This window comes from Patagioenas fasciata, chromosome 1 (genome assembly GCF_037038585.1).
Source record: "Patagioenas fasciata isolate bPatFas1 chromosome 1, bPatFas1.hap1, whole genome shotgun sequence".
Taxonomy (NCBI): Eukaryota; Metazoa; Chordata; class Aves; order Columbiformes; family Columbidae; genus Patagioenas; species Patagioenas fasciata.
In genome coordinates, this window is record NC_092520.1 from 139,917,708 (window position 1) to 139,933,974 (window position 16,267).

The 16,267-nt window shown below is 41.2% G+C and overlaps 1 protein-coding gene across 3 annotated transcripts in view; it reads right to left on the reverse strand.

Moving 5' to 3' along the window:
• Positions 1 to 16,267, reverse strand: part of ITPR2 (inositol 1,4,5-trisphosphate receptor type 2) — a 278,837-nt gene that overhangs the window by 130,544 nt on the left and 132,026 nt on the right. For all 3 annotated transcript variants that reach the window (XM_071816102.1, XM_065845412.2, XM_065845403.2), the window contains 4 exons: positions 14,194 to 14,445; positions 11,653 to 11,778; positions 6,245 to 6,373; positions 5,533 to 5,653 (listed from right to left, as the gene is read on the reverse strand). In XM_071816102.1, the coding sequence (XP_071672203.1) occupies positions 5,533 to 5,653; positions 6,245 to 6,373; positions 11,653 to 11,778; positions 14,194 to 14,445 (628 nt within the window). The remainder of the gene's footprint in view (positions 1 to 5,532; positions 5,654 to 6,244; positions 6,374 to 11,652; positions 11,779 to 14,193; positions 14,446 to 16,267) is intronic.

Consider the following 16,267-nt stretch of genomic DNA (forward strand, 5'->3'; position numbering starts at 1 on the left):
AATTTTCTCTTGGCCCATTGACCAAGGACATCCTTCCAAAGTTGGTTTCAAACCTCTGATTTACAATCTAAATTTATTTAGGCTATTTAAAACCTAGTGTAATTTATGTCAGCACTGTCCTTCAGCTTAAATGTCCCTTCTTCTTGACTACTTATCTTCCAAAGTACTTCTAAAGAGCGAAAACACAGACCTTTGTTTTGCCAGGCAAAACACGTGGGGTTCCTGCAGTCTCTTCTTGTAATAGAGTTCTCCTTTCTCCTGACCATCACAGTAGTACTTCTGCTGTACCTCTTCCAGTTTTGAACTCACGAAATGGCGATCTCACAGGACTCACATCCAATTTTGTAGGATAGAAACAAGGATTCTCCTTTTGCTTCTCCTGCACAGCATCCTAGAGTATAATCTGATAATGACTAATGTAGTTTGGCTTGCTAACAGATTTTTTCAAAGGGTCTGCCAAGAGAAATAGTCTAACAACATGCAGGTTCCTATCTGCCACTATTTATTCATCTGGGAAATTCCACTTATTTCATTATTGGTGGTAACAGCACAGCCATACACATGCTACATCCTTGGAATACAAACACAGTATCAGAGATACAAGTTGCAAAAACATAAGGGAGAAAGCTAATGGATGCTACAGAGAAAAGAATATAATACAACTAGATTCCCCCTGTAACAGAAAGGAAAACTGATGTTCCAGGATGAAGAAATAAGAACCACCACTTCATTAAGAAGCAAGGACAGTTCTTTTCATGGGTGCTGAAAGACTGGTGAGCCCTGGGAGAAAGACCCTGCTCCAATAGAATTTAAGATAAGCAATCCAGGTTTTTCGTTGTGAGGACAGGTGATACTTCCCAATTTTACCAAATGGAGAGACAGTAGATGGTTTAAAATGCAAACTTTGAGACTGGCCCTTCTCAATCTTGAAAAGATTATAAAATGTAGGAACTGAAAGTCCTTTGATAATGAATTCATTTGAAATAAATTAAACTGTTAGACATCTTAGTTCCTCTGTTTTCACAAAGATTAGGGGGCCTTTAAACATTTTTCATTTATAGCTATTTTATCAGCGAGATGGAAGCTGTTTTGATCATTCATTTTTTGGACTATATTTTCAAGCAAAATATCAGTCTTATGTAATGTAGGCAAAGCAAAAGTGATCTATGCATAATGTGTTAATTTTTGTTACTGCAATAATCTACTTCAGAAATCTGTATGAACAAGCCACATTAATGTACATCTATTCTTTTGTGTTTCTATTCATACCAGGTAGCCAAACGTTTACTGGGCAATAGAAACTGGATGCACATTGGTATCTGTGTGTTCCAAATCTCTTGGAGCCACAGCGGGTTCTGCTGAAGACAAGCAAGCCTCTGTGATTCTTGCTGAACTAGAGGCAGACAACTGCCTGGAGACAAAGCAGCAAGTGAAGCCTGAAAAGCTTATGAAGTTTTTCCCTGGTGGTCAAGTGGAGTTGAAGTACTAGGGCTATAAGAAATTAGCTTCTGCAACATATCCTTTTGTTGACCTGGAAGATAATGCACAGTCTTACAGTGCTCATAAGAAGACAGATGTAATGATCTTAAGCTCCTGAGGCAAAACTTACATCCACCTGCCAGCAACAAACTAGTAAGCACTGAGCAGAATGTATGTTGCTTAAACTTGCTCTGAAATGGGTCTTTTACAAGTGCATTATTATACGGAACTTTGATATCTTGGGAAATCTGTGTATGATCTTTCTTCCTCCTGAGATACATTTCTAAATCTAGGGCTATGACACATAAAAAAAATCATGTTTGTTCTTTCAACTCTATACTACATTTATTTTCCATCAAAAGTCTTTGGTCCCTGCTGTAAATCTATCCAATACTCTGTCTCTCTGATACAGGCAAAATCTTTCCAGAGTTTTTTTTTAAAACCCTGCTGTGAAACATGAAGGCCCTAACATTAAAGCTGTCAGACTCTCAAGTCAAAAAAAAGGCAGAAGAGTGCTCACAGATGCCTAGCCAAAATCCAAACCGGGTCCACATACACAGCCAGCAAAAGAGGCAAAAAAGGCTGCCCTGTTTGTATTATGGAAGAAATCTCTGTCTACTCAAAGAGAACCACCATTTTGTGCGGTGGAACACCTGATAAAGAAAGGCACCGGACATGCACTGTAATCCAAAAAGGGCCTTGATTTTAAAAGCCTCTGGTACCCCCAGCTGGGGCAGATTTTCCAAAGCTTTCAGCTGAGCAGAGCAGGCCTAATCAATTAGTCCAGGCAAGACATGTTCAACACCATGCCTAAAAATACTGAATATCACCACTGGGTAAACTCCACTAGCCAACCAAACTTTTGCACCGGGGTGTTTGTTAAAAACTCTGCTTCCACTTCTGCTCTGGCTAACTTGGTCTTCAGGGAAATCCCCCTCACCTGTTCCATTACACTCCCTTTCTGCGCTGTCAAAACAAAACATCAAATAAAAACGTGTGGCAATTTGCTAACACGACACAATAAATTTTACCATGCTTAATATTAGTGATGAAGCCTTTAACAGTTACTATGACGTGGACAAGGAAACCAGCGCTGTGCAGGCTATTGCGCATGTTCAGGGGGCAGCTCAGAGGCTGTGAGGCCCGTGGCACCCCCAGGTGATGCTCAGACTCCCTGCCCGGCTGCTTCTGAGGGAGGTCCCAGAGGAAGACACAGGGTGATGCCCTTCACCGGCAGCTCAGCTCCACTCTGCCATGTCTGAGAGTGCCCAGGGCATGGCTGGGGTCCCACAGGTGGGACACCAGAGCAGCAAGAAGGTTGGACTTACAGGACAGCTGTATGGGAATATATGGGAAGATTGGCGAGGAGGTTGGTTAAATATAAACACGCTCAAGTGACATGCAGCTGTCTGTAGAAAAGCACATACATCACACAAACTGTTTTACTGAGGTGGTGTGCTTGATGAGTAGAATGAGAGAGGAGATGTTAGATAACATAGGCCTGTGCGAAACTCTAGGCACTTTATCACTATGTCTGAGATTCCTGCTTTGTTGTGAGAACGAGCGGGAAGCTGCGTCTGCCTGAAGCCTTGAAATACAGGCGAGCTCAGAAGATCCGGTGATCTTCTTACCAGGGCTGAACTACTGCAATGCCTGCATCCCCACTTGTGTCACCTCTGCCTGGGAGCTTAGGTGTGACTTCAGAGATCCCCCAGTAGAGAGGTAACTAAAATAAAACCTGCTCTTTGCAAATGCATACATGGCCTCTGGCTCTTCTTGCAACGTGCTTGCATTTGTGCACACAACAGCACCGGAGCATACTTACAGAAAAACAACTGTAAACCATCTCCATTTAAAAAAAATAAATTAAAAAATCTGTAAACCATCTCCATAAAACAGAAAAAGGAACGAAACAAAAGAGAGGACTCCAGCCGTCAGCCATGCCTTGCATTTGGGCTTTCCCCTTGGCTCCCCCAGGAACAAGCAGCACACAGAAGGTTACCTACTGAACACCACCAGCCCTTTCACATGCTGGGGCACCTGGCCAAGAAGCTGGATCTATCAGTCCCATTAAGGTGACTCAGACTTCCCTGTCAGGCTGCTGTGGGGATGAGTTTAGCTTGACTGTCTTGGTACTATGCTCAAGTGTCTCCAAATACCCTCACCTCGGTGAGGGAGTGGAGCATCTCCCTCATGAGGGAAGGCTGAGGGAGCTGGGGCTCTTTAGCTTGGAGAAGAGGAGACTGAGGAGTGACCTCATTAATGTTTACAAATATATAAAGGGTGAGCATCACGAGGATGGAGCCAGGCTCTTCTCGGTGATAACCAATGATAGGACAAGTGGCAATGGGTATAAACTGGAACACAGGAGGTTCCATTTAAATTTCAGAAGAAACTTCTTCACCGTGAGGGTGCCAGAGCACTGGAACAGGCTGCCCAGGGAGGTTGTGGAGTCTCCTACTCTGGAGACATTCAAAACCCACCTGGACACATTCCTGTGTAACTTCATCTAAGCGTTCCTGCTCTGGCAGGGGGATTGGACTAGATGACCTTTTGAGATCCCTTCCAGTCCCTAATATTATATGATTTTGTGTGATTCTGTAAGATAACACAGTGACCTCTCTGACCTAGAATGTGATTTTAGATGTAGCTCTACCAACGTGAAGACACCGAGCTGTCTAGAAGCACACACAGGCCATGCTCAGTCTCAAAAATACTCTCACCTGCCCTACTTATTCCCCCTTTCCCCAGACTCCCAAAGGAAGTAATTTACTGATGACTCTTTCCTAAGTGTTAAACAAACAGGGATTTATAGGGTTAGAGCTTTATTTGAGACTATAGTAGCTATAGCATAAAAGAAATAAAATGTCTTCAGCTTCCCAAGTTCTCTTGCCAGATGGACCCATAATTAAATAATTTGCAAAACAAATGAAACAATTGAAGGTTGCTAAGTTTTTTAGGTAACTGCTTATTCTATTCACACAAAAAGTTAATGAGACGTTTTGGCTGAAATGTTAAATTATACTCCTGTAAAGCTACTCCAACATCTAAATTTAGATTTGTTTGTTGCAATGCTCCAGATGCTGCAATTGGTTCAGGGACCCTCTCATATTGTTTTATCATTATTTATTGAAACTTTTGAACATTGCATCAACAACAGAATTTGGCCAGTTTCTATGTATGTGTCTCTACTTTGTTTTCACTCACACTGAGCAGGACCTTACTCTACAAGTCATCAGAATGACTGACTTTTAGAAACTATATTGAATAATCCTTTTTTTTCTGTCATGGGAGAAGACTTTAAAATCATATTCACAGAAATTTAATTTAAGAATGAACTTTTGCCAGACTTAGCTACATACTGGTAAAGACTATTTTATATTTTCAGAGACAAAGTTTTAAATCTTTCACTTTAACATGGTATTTGAATTTATTTGAACACATGTAACTTATTAGCTGCCATGAGAGCCAAATTCAGTCTCAGTGCCAGTGCAAGGCATTATTCCCCTGACAAGGCTGACTGTGTAGCAGCAGTAAATGATCGGGCCTGATGGTGAGGAGTATATGGAAAAGCTATGGAATGGCAAAACGGTGGTTTCCACCCCCAGCTCCCTGACAGGACAAAACCTGAACAAGACCAAGACTGTGACTGACAATAACAAATGCATCTCCCAGGAACCAAGGGAAAAAGTGGTTGATGTTCTCCAATGTACGATTTCTAGGCATTGCTGTCTACATCTTGTGCAAATGGAGCCCAGCATGACTAGAAATGCCCTGGTTTTCTCATAGCTTATGTTGTGTTTTAATATCACAACTATCATTCACTTGGCAAACATCTCTCTGACCTACAGGTTTCACCTAACAACCCATCTGATGGGACAGATTTGCATAGGTTATAAAAGGAAGAATAACTGAGCCTCAGAAAGTGGGATTTCTGAAATCACCACTGTCACAATTTCAGGACAGTAGAGTCAAATTGAAAGCTGTTCAACCTCAAGTAAGTCTGATCATAAAACACAGAGAACAATAATGAAAGTAAAACCTGACACCTACCCACTTCAGCCAAAGTCTTGATACATGACTCCACTGAGGCTTTCTGTGTTGGATTTGGCCAGGTACAGTTGTAAATTCTAAAAGCAGACTGCAGCAGTTGAATAAAAACAGGCTGGTGTGTCTGAAATCAAAAACATAAACATGGAATTTTACCCTTTAGAATCTCCTCACAACTGCCCTTGGGTCTGACACAACACAAACCACATACAAAGGGTTTTCATCTTGTAGAGTCAAGTTACAACTCCATTAAATTCTCTTTACTCTTCAGGACTGGGGGAACAGGAATCAATGCTGCACCCCTAAAAAGGCCAAATCACACATTTTTTCCTCAAAATGCCACAGATATGAAGCAAATACAAGTACAGGGCAGAAAGACAGATGAGTCTTCCCAGTTTGCAGGCATACATCCCTTTTGTCATAGGAGACAGCATTTTTCTCATACAAAGACAGACCATTACTCTGCAAGGATATTCTCCAATGAATTCACAAGAACCAGGAGTAAATCTGACCATTTTGTGCTGTCTACTGGTTCAGAGCTGTAAGTGGTAAAAATTAAGAGTGTTCTAAAGAGGAATTAAGCTGCTAGCCAGTGGCATGAGACAGGACAGAGAAGTTAAAGGAGGATGTAAAGATACAGCATTCCTATCTGGGCAACAGAAGGTACCTCATTAATGGTCTGAATTATATATTTGTCTGTGTCTCTATTCCTTACCTGGAGGCTGGTGCTGTTATCTGAAAATGGCGAATTGAAGAAGCCACTCACAATGTTCATTACAGGCTCAGTGACATATTTCTCCAGAGATGTGTCCGCGTGTTTACGATCTGTGGTTGTGTTACAAACCTACAGGGAAGAATGAGGTGATGAGATGGCATTCTTTTAAATAAGCAAGCTTTACTATTTCGTGTTTCTTATAACACATGTAATATTTCTTCTTAATACAAAGACAAATTATTTTTATACAAAATCTATCAGAGATAACTATCTTAGAGTTCAAGCTGCATTTGTGATAGCTAATCTTTCTTCTGAGAGGTCCATGTTGTCTTTTGAATGCCCTTCTCTTCTGAACAAGCTCTTTCTGGCTGGCTGTCTATTCTTTCCACACCATGAAAAAAGGATCTCCCTAAGTCAGCACATTGCATGCCACTTACACATTTAGACAGATTCAAGAAGAAAATGGGCCTTTACTCCCATTGTGAGGCTGTTTGGAAGAGGCTTTAGAGACAGATAAGACATAAAACCTTAGGTTAGAAAGATTTCATGTAATGTTTGACTTCTCATTACAATCAGTCACCACAAATAGGTGGTGAAGGTAAAGCCTATTTGCAGGAAAAATGTTTAAAAAAAGAGGGAAAGAAACTAAATAGCCTAGTCAATACCAACAGCCTTTAGGATTGTGAACTAAAAAGGCAGCATTGCTTAGAAAAGCCACATGGGGAAAATACAAAAGACAAACTAAAAACAATGAAAGAAGAGAATGGATGGTACTGGGACAACTCTGGAGCACAGAAGGATGATTAAATGGTGGGAGGATGTGGGAAGATTTGTACAAAAGACTCCTGAAGACCCCCTTTGGTACAACACTAAAAGTTTGTTGCTGCATAAAGATGTCGTGCTTAAACAAAGCAAAAAATTACTGAGGTAGATCACAGCCTTCAGTATTTCTTTACTTCTTTTCAAAATTTGTGAACATCTATACAGAGTCATGTTCACTTTGCACAGGTCAGTGTGGAGAGTACTCAAAAGAAGCCTGCAGGGAGCCAGAGAAAGGCAAGACCAGACAAATAAGAACTGGTTGGGGTTGGAAGTGACCTCTGGAGATCATCCAGTCCAGCCCACCTGCTAAAGCAGGTTCACCCAGAGCAGACCACACAGGAATGTGTTCAGATGGGTTTTGAATGTCTCCAGAGAAAGAGACTCCACAACCTCTCTGGGCAGCCTGTTCCAGTGCTCTGGCACCCTCAGAGTAAAGAAGTTTCTCCTCATATTCAGATGAAACCTCCTGTGCTTCAGTCTGTGCCCATTGCCCCTCACCCTGTTGTTGAGCAGCACTGAAAAGAGCCTGGTCTCATCCTCTTGACACCTGCCCACAAAATATTTATAAGCATTGATAAGAAGAAATACAGGTTAGACTCATATTACCTCTTCAACAGCCTTTAAATAAGCAGTTCTAGTCGTGTTTCAAGAAATGAAAGGCAAAGCTGTTCTCTCTTTCACCTATGCAAGGCACAGACTACTATAATGTTCTAGGGGATCTATTTGTGAACCGAATTCATTTTGTTTATAGCCTTCACATTACTATATGAGCATTTAACACAAAATCATGAAGCTCTGTGGGGCATTACATCACTTTATGGGTGGGAAACAGAATCTGAAGAAGTTGAGTGCATTGCTTAAAGTCACAGAGAAAAGTTAGTGACAGAAGCAGAAGGATAATCCACAACACCTGCATCTCACACCGCACAAATCTGCTCCCTAATTGCACAGTGCCACCGTCACGCTTGGACACTACAAGAAAGCAGTTTCACCAGGAACATTTTAAGGAAGGTTACTGACATGACATCCAAAAGCATCCATGTTCAGGCGAAGATACAGCTCATGAGAACACAAACATTTTGAGTAGAGTACTGTCATATGGTAGGCAGAGGAATAACCAAAGATAACTGAAGAGTTACAAAAATGAGGCATCTTGAGGAGCTTTGCTTGTCTGCTTTTCTCAAATGTGTCAGATAAACAAGTCATGCCCCCACATAGTGCATTTTTTATCACTCCAGGAAAGGAAAGATTTTGGTCAGAGAAGCAACAAAACTGAAATAGCAAACTCTTCAGCCCCTCAGGTTTGGGAAAAGTATGACACCAGCACCATCACCCTGAGTCCACATGGAGATAACAAGGATTCAGTTAATAATCCAATTTTTTTTTCCTTAAAAAAAAAAACAAAACAAACAAAAAAAAACCCACAAAAAACCAAAAAACCTTATAGAACTAAAAAGTTCTTCTGCTTTTAATTAACCTGCATGCCAATTGTGGCTTGAACCAGTAGCTCTGAGGTTCAGCACTTGTGGTCCCAATGGGAAGAAAGGGAGCTGTGCAAACAGTGAATTCATGGTGTGCAAATGGTAAATTCAGAAGTTGCCCAAACTAAATTCCAAAATGCTTTTAAGCTTTCCCCTTCACTTGTCTAAAAAGCAGAGCCATATGTGGAGATGCCACTCTGCTCCAACACCCGTCTGAAAAATTCCCAGCACAGAAGGAATTCGGAAATCCTCTCATTTGTTCTTATCCCTCTGCCCTCTGGGGACTGAAAAATGTTTCCCTGTGGAAATAAAACCCTGAAATGCATGAAATGGAGATGAAGATTGAGATAGGAGTGTTTAAAAACCCCTTAAGAGGCGCTGGGACCAAAACTCACATGAATAATACTTCAAAAATTCTGTGGAGAAAGCCAGGATGCCTTTACAGCTGTCAGATCCTGGCTCTTTCTTTAATCCTCCTCAGACTACAGCTGCTGGCTTACAGGCTGGGCCACACGCAGGAGAGGAAAGCCTTTCCTTCGGCAGCACCCACTTTGCTTAGCGCAACGCTTTAAGTCATACACGGGAGAAAGTAGGTTGGCAGAAACTGTAGAAACAGGGTGTCTTTGAAAGCGCGACTGCTTTTGGCAAACTGAATTTATACATGAATCTGCCTCGTGCCTACTTTGCAATGTATCACGTTGTTGAAAGAGAATGACAGCTGGGGACTAAATATTTCCTTCCTGGATCGAAAAACAGATTTAAAAATTGGTTACTCTTTTTTTTTTTTTTTTCCTTTAAAAAATAAAAAGGTAAAGAATCCAACCTAAGGATAACACACTCCATCTTCCACCTTAGTGCTCTCTAGTAAGAAGTTCAAAGCTCACAAACTCACCCAGTGACAGGCATCTGTAGCAGCTAAAAGAAAAGCATTTCCCCTCCCCCCACACCAAAGCATCCCTTTTAGCTCACTGGAACACAGAGGATCAAAGGGCTCTTTTTCTAAATGCTTTGAAAGCTATTGTAACATCTTTCATGAGGCTGACAGCATTCTAACTGTCTTGATAGCTACATAACACTGATGCATTTATAACACACGGGCTCTGCCTGGGCCCCAGAAAACGAAACCTGAACAAATACACTCAATACCCTGGAAGATGTGGCTACCCACAGGGACCTGGCTGAAGAGCAGGACAGGCCAGAGCACTGTTGACATGCTCCTTCGTTCTTTCAACCATCAACCAGGAAATTAAAAGGACTAATAAGGCACCTGCCCTACGAGCTTTGCAGGGGAGCAAAATAAAAGTGCATTTTGCCACTCTGTGCCAACAGCATACGCACACAAAATACAGCATTAATAACACACTCACTCTTCATCTCTGAAGACCTGGAGTCTAATTTCTCTTATAAGAAGGGTGTGTGAAAACAAGCTCCACCGTCCCCAGCATCATTTGGCAAAGTGCACTTTGTCTCAGGGCTCATGCAGGAACTGTGGACAGAGCCCTTTTTCTATATGTCTGCTTCTAGCCCAAGGGCAAAGAAAATTGCTCACGTTCAAGAGCTAGGGAGGGTAGTAGTCTGTGTTTGGAGGATCAGGGCCAGGACACATCAGGAAAGGGCAAACCAGAAAGGGAATTAAACTGAAGAAAATATTTCTTGGGTTAAAAACAGAGAAGTTCAAAATCAGAATCCCCCTCCAAGGAGGTTTCTGATCTTAATTTTCAAATGAGCTTGATTTGTCCAGAAGGGCTTTCACTGTACAACACAACCAGAGAGGCAAGACAGCATGAAAACAGAGTTTGTGGACATCTTATTACTGCTGAAAATCACTACCACCAAAAAAAGAGAGGACAAACATCCCTGTCTTAACCTGTTGCCAGAAAGCAAAACACAACAAAAACCCCCAACCATTTATAAGTTCTCTTTTCCCACAGGAATGAACAGGTCCTGATGCTTATCATACAGCACAAGTCTTTGCATTCATTCTTCTTTTGGCCATAATTCATGGTATTTTCTCCCAATAGGTTTCAAATAAATTCTTTTGTGGCACACTATTATTTTGGGGTAAATACCCGCTGCAGGACTGAACTGAGATTCTTTTACTTTATTTCAACAAAATGAAGAATGCAAGAACTGAGAACTTAGGGATTATAAAATGCAATGGACCGTGGACTGGGAAAAGATAGGTATGCACTATGACAACATGCTCTACAACATCTCCAAAATCCTGTCCAGCACCAAGGGTCAAATACAGTACACCAGCCACCAAAAAACTTTGGTTCTTCGTCTTGAGCAGAAAGAGCAACTCCATTAGTTAGTATTGATATTAGACTCTTACAAGAAACATTAACCTCCTAGAAAAGGATAAGTCATGTAAGTTGTAATCATGTCATACTAGCTTCCCCTCATGACTCTACTATTGTATTTTATCCTTCTGCAAGTCACAAGATTTCTCCTGGTTTCTGCCTCCACAATACCAGGGAGTGGAAGCTTAATTCAACTTCTGACTTGAAACTTAATTCAACAAGTAATGACACCATGAAGCTCACTACGGTCCACAGGAATTAAATACCTATGGTACTAACTGTGCCCCATCACCTTGCAGCCTATAGTTTATATATGAATTAGTATTCTGAAAGAACATAGCTCTACACCTGCTTTTTGCGTCAGCGGTGAGAATGTAGTGACAGTAGACAAAAAGACAAAAACAGGCCTATCTTCACTATACTAACAGCGTAAAGCAAGAAGATTACAGATGTGGGTTGTTTTTTTTCAGCCACCATCACAATGACATGTAACACAAGCTGCCAGAAGACGCACACAGACTTTCAACCCTGCACATGCACCCAACTTGTTTTTCTGGAAGAAAAGAGAAAGCAACATGGGTTCCGAGATGCCCCTTTAGAAAGAGAAAACTGCTAGTAATTAGCAGGCTAAATTATGATAAATAACATAGAAATGACCACTTGTTAAAAAACCTCACACCTACTCTACTGTCAACTTTGAAAAACAATAGTTAGTAAAATGAAAGAAGTTTACCAAGAAAAGTTATTGTCAGTTCAGTTGCCACCCGTTACTGTACCGTGATATCTAACTCATGAAGCTTACCCTTGCCATATCAACAAGGAAATTCTCAAATAACTTCCAAATATGGTTACTGGCATAGATTTCTTTCATTTCCACTTCAGTGTCCACGTAACAGTGATTAACAAAATTAACATATGCAATTTTCACCTGCAGGAACAGCAAAAACACAAACAATATGAAGCGGAACAGTAAAAACCATTAACGTGACATTTTCTACCTGCAAAAATACTGAACAATAGAGATGATCTTCAAGTACTTAAACTCTAATAACAGTAGCAATGCATATGTTCAGTTCTACAGATTTAGGGAGAAGCACGGCAATAAATGCAATTATGTACTTACTGAATGATCACATGAAGAAAAATTAAATATTTTACAAACATTCTTACTCTTACAACAACCCCTCTCCCCAAAACAAACCAATAATAAATCTGAAAATTAAATTATATTAAGACTACAAGGGACTGGGCTCCAAATCCAGGAGCTGTCAAAACGCAGTACACCCCTGCACTTGCTGGTTGAGTGCTGAGGGTTGATGCCTTGCGACAGGCTTGCCAAATATTGAAAAAACAATATCTTTAGCAGAGCTGGGACTGCAAACCCTATATTCCCACAATCCTAATGCAGCGCCTGCATTTGGGGTGGATGTAACTCGGATCTTAATGAAAGAGTCAGGTTGTGCAGTGCTGGGACTGCAGCAACAGCAGCACAAGGTTTAACAGGAGGGCTGCAGTCTCACTCCGCTCATGCATTACAGGTCTGCATGTGCATGTCATCAAAATGGATCTCCAGTGCCTGAAATGTATAGATGAAATATAAACATACATAGATACACTGAAAATTTTTTGTTGTGGTCCAAGGAGAGTAGATAGTTGCATAAGTTCAATGCAGCCTGGAGAAAACTCACTGCAGACTTTTAAGTTACATTTGTTTGGGCTTTTTAAATTAGCATCTGTTGAAATTAATGTTAGGAGGAACTTCAGAGCAAAGCAAACATTTTTCTTTTTAAAAAAAGAATCAGTTGATCACAAGGGGACTTTTTCAGAGAATCGTTTTGGTTGGAAGAGACCCTCAAGATCATCGCATCCAAACATTAACATAAGTCTGGCACTAAACCATGTCCCTAAGAACCTCGTCTAAATGTCTTTCAAACATCTCCAGGGATGGTGACCCAACTACTTCCCTGAGCAGCCTGTTCCAATGCCTGACAAATCTTTCTGTGAAGAAATGTTTCCTAATATCCAATCTGAACCTCCCCGGGCACAACTTGAGGCCATTTCCTCTTGTCCTATCACTTGTTACTTGGGAGAAGAGACCAACACCCTCCATGCTACAACCTCCTTTCAGGGAGTTGTAGACAGCGATAAGGTCTCCCCTCAGCCTCCTTTTCTCCAGGCTCAACAGCCACAGTTCCCTCAGCCGCTCCTCATCAGACTTGTGCTCCAGGCCCCTCAGCAGCTTTGCTGCCCTTCTCTGAACTCTCTCCAGCACCTCAAGGTCTTTACTGTAGTGAGGGGCAGAAAACTGAACACAGGAATCAAGGTGTGGCCTCTCCAGCACCAAATACAGGGGGACAATCACTTCCCTAGTCCTGCTGGCCACGCTATTCCTGATACAAGCCAGGATGCTGTTGGCCTTTTTGGCCACCTGGGCACACTGCTGGCTCATGTTCAGCCAACTGTCAACCAACACCCCCAGATCCCTTTCTGCAGCTTTCCGGCCACTCTTCCCCCGGCCTGTAGCGCTGCCTGGGGTTGTTGTGACCCAAGTGCAGGACCTGGCACTTGGCCTTGTTAAACCTCACACAATTGGCCTCAGCCCAATGATCCAGCTAGTCCACATCCCTCTGTAGAGCCTCATGGCACAGAGGGAGTCTTTACTCCTGCAGGTCCCACTTGTGTTGATACAAGATACATTTTCCCATCAGATAGCCTGTAGAAATCTGTCTGATACACACAGGGCCAGAACACGCTCCTTGCAAAGGCTGTGAAAAGATTTCTTTTGATCACATCAGGTTTGGTGCATTCTTCTTCTGATCAGCCTGAGGTATCACAGTCCTACTGAAGCATGACTGGTAGTAGCTGCAGAATTGGGCCTCTATATGCAGTGAATAAAAACATTTGCTGAACTGCAATTGAGTTTAGTAAAGCAAGACTGCACTCAAAATTCCCACTGACTTGAGCATGGCCAGAATGTTACCCATCATTTCCAGCAAATTCAGGCAGTGGCAAAATGTTGGCTTGACCAACCACTCAGCTGATTCTTCACAGCTACAGCCAGAAGTTATCAGAGCATTAAACTCTGAGAGTGGCTGGACAAACCCAGGAAAATAAAACAAGGTGTCTGCCCCAAAAAGCTGACAATTGAAGCATAAGGGACAAGTAATTTTCTGTTTAAGAAAATACTGGCTATCCTTTCTCACTTACTGACCTTAACAAACACCACTTGTTTCCAGTCTGGTTTCTGTGCAAATATTCAACTTACCAGTTTATTATAAACAACAAAACATTTTCTGAGTCTCTGAAAAATGGTAAGCCTGCTTCTTCATTCAGTGAATCTTACCTCAGGTATGCAGTCATCATGGGTCACTACTCTTACTATATCATCCAGCGGCAGGAGTGAATTGCACTTGATCTCTGTATATACATTCTTTCCTTCTGTACAAGCCGCTAGCAATTCCACTAGAGTGATGTGATACGCTAAGGGTCCGCTCTCATCTGCTCGATCTCGCTCTGAACACATCATTTGGAGTAGGACTGGAAATGATGCTCTGTCATTGTAAAATATCAACACATCTTCACCGCCATTTATCAGCTGAAAAAGATATCACAAAGTTTTAAGCACCCTGTACTGTAGTCTTTTTGGAATCAATGATCTTAAAGTTTTTTTCCAACCTAAATGATTCTATAATTTTCTTAATTTCTTATTTTATTCTACCTTTAAGTATGCAAAGACTGTCTAGATTAAAAAAAAATACTCTGATGTGACTTACCAACTGCAAATGTCAAAAGAATATCCAAGGCAAACTTTTGCTCTTACCTATATAAGTACAAATATGGAATAACTCACAAAGGAGTGAGCTAATGCAAGATGAATTTGAAGTTTAATTTCTATATAGTTCTGTGTTTTCCTGTGACAGTATGCCATCTTATTATTCCTACCATGTCAATGTGTATTTGAAGTTAATTAAATTCACCTCCTATTGTGAGGCCAAGATGCGTTATTATCCCTGTTTTATAGATAGGGTCTTGAGGTGCAGAGAGATTAAATCTTCCATGCTCCTTCACACAAAAAGCCTGTAGCTCACCCAGAATATAACCAATTTCTTCTGTGCCCTTGCTCAGTGTCAGAAACACAGGACAACTCTTCCCAACCTATGCAAATTTGGCAGGTGAGTCTTGACATTGTCAGTGTCATGCCAGCATTTCCATTTAACATAAAACTGCTGATAAATATTTGATTTTGCTACAAGTGCACTGCTCATCTCAAGAGGATCCTGAGCGGAGGCAGATGCTGGCAGCCCCATCTCAGCATATCTCACAGAAAAGTTTTGCTTTAACCCTGTTTTGAACCCTCCCCATACACTGAATATACATACTGCCAGTGCTGCTCTGTGAGCTTGAGTGAAGCTGGGACAGGATACTTGTCCTGTCTTCATCACTTTCCTTTTAAGCATAATGCACTCTCAATGTAGGTGAAAATAAGCTCCCGTAAACCCCTTCTAGCACAGAATACACCTTGGCAGCACAACAGCCATGCATATTTTGTGAATAAGGCATTTGACATATCCAAGTCTATATGTGACATGAAATCCTAGCTTACTGAATTCAAGGGTAGAAATAAGAAATGAGAAAGCAGTAAGAGCAGGAATGAAAATTGGTCTCCCAGAATGAAAAGTCAAGAAACATTTCTTTGCATTTTCCAGGGTTTCACATTTCAAATTTTGAATTTACAACTTTTCTGATTGTGTTTTCCCTGTTGCTTGCTTATTTTTACTTTGACAATTGGATGGAGTGAATTGGGAATTCAGTCTTTCCTGCAATTCCTATTTCTCCTTTATCTTTGGGTTTCTAAAATGTTCCTACTTACGACTTTTCAAAATAGACAATTTCTGGACAATGCACAGTACAAAAAGGTTTTAAAGGCACAAGTGCTTGGGAAGGAGGAAGGAGACAGTACAGGGACCCAGATACCACTAATTTCATTGCACTTGAATGCAAAAAAAAAAAAAAAAAAAAAGAGGAAAATACAAGTATTCAAAATGTTGGAAAATTTACCTAACTTTTTAACAATGATGTTTGGAATACTATGCTCATAGGATATTTCACATACAAAATAATAAAATAAATCCCCACCCGGCCCTCTGGGAAGGCACACACTCTGTCGTGTTCTATTAAGTTGTTCACCACATACCCATAGTTGTTTTCCACTTGTGTACATTTTGCACAGAGGACCCCTCTGACCCCTCATCCTTTCATGCACCTATTGCTGATGAATGAGGAAGAAATACCAGGAGATAGTGAACTTGTGAAACATGATGCTACATGGCAACGTTCGCTATATACTGATTGTGAGGAACCACAAACAGAAGCAGACAATGTTGCAACAGCACAAGAAGAGCTAAGGGGGACAAGGT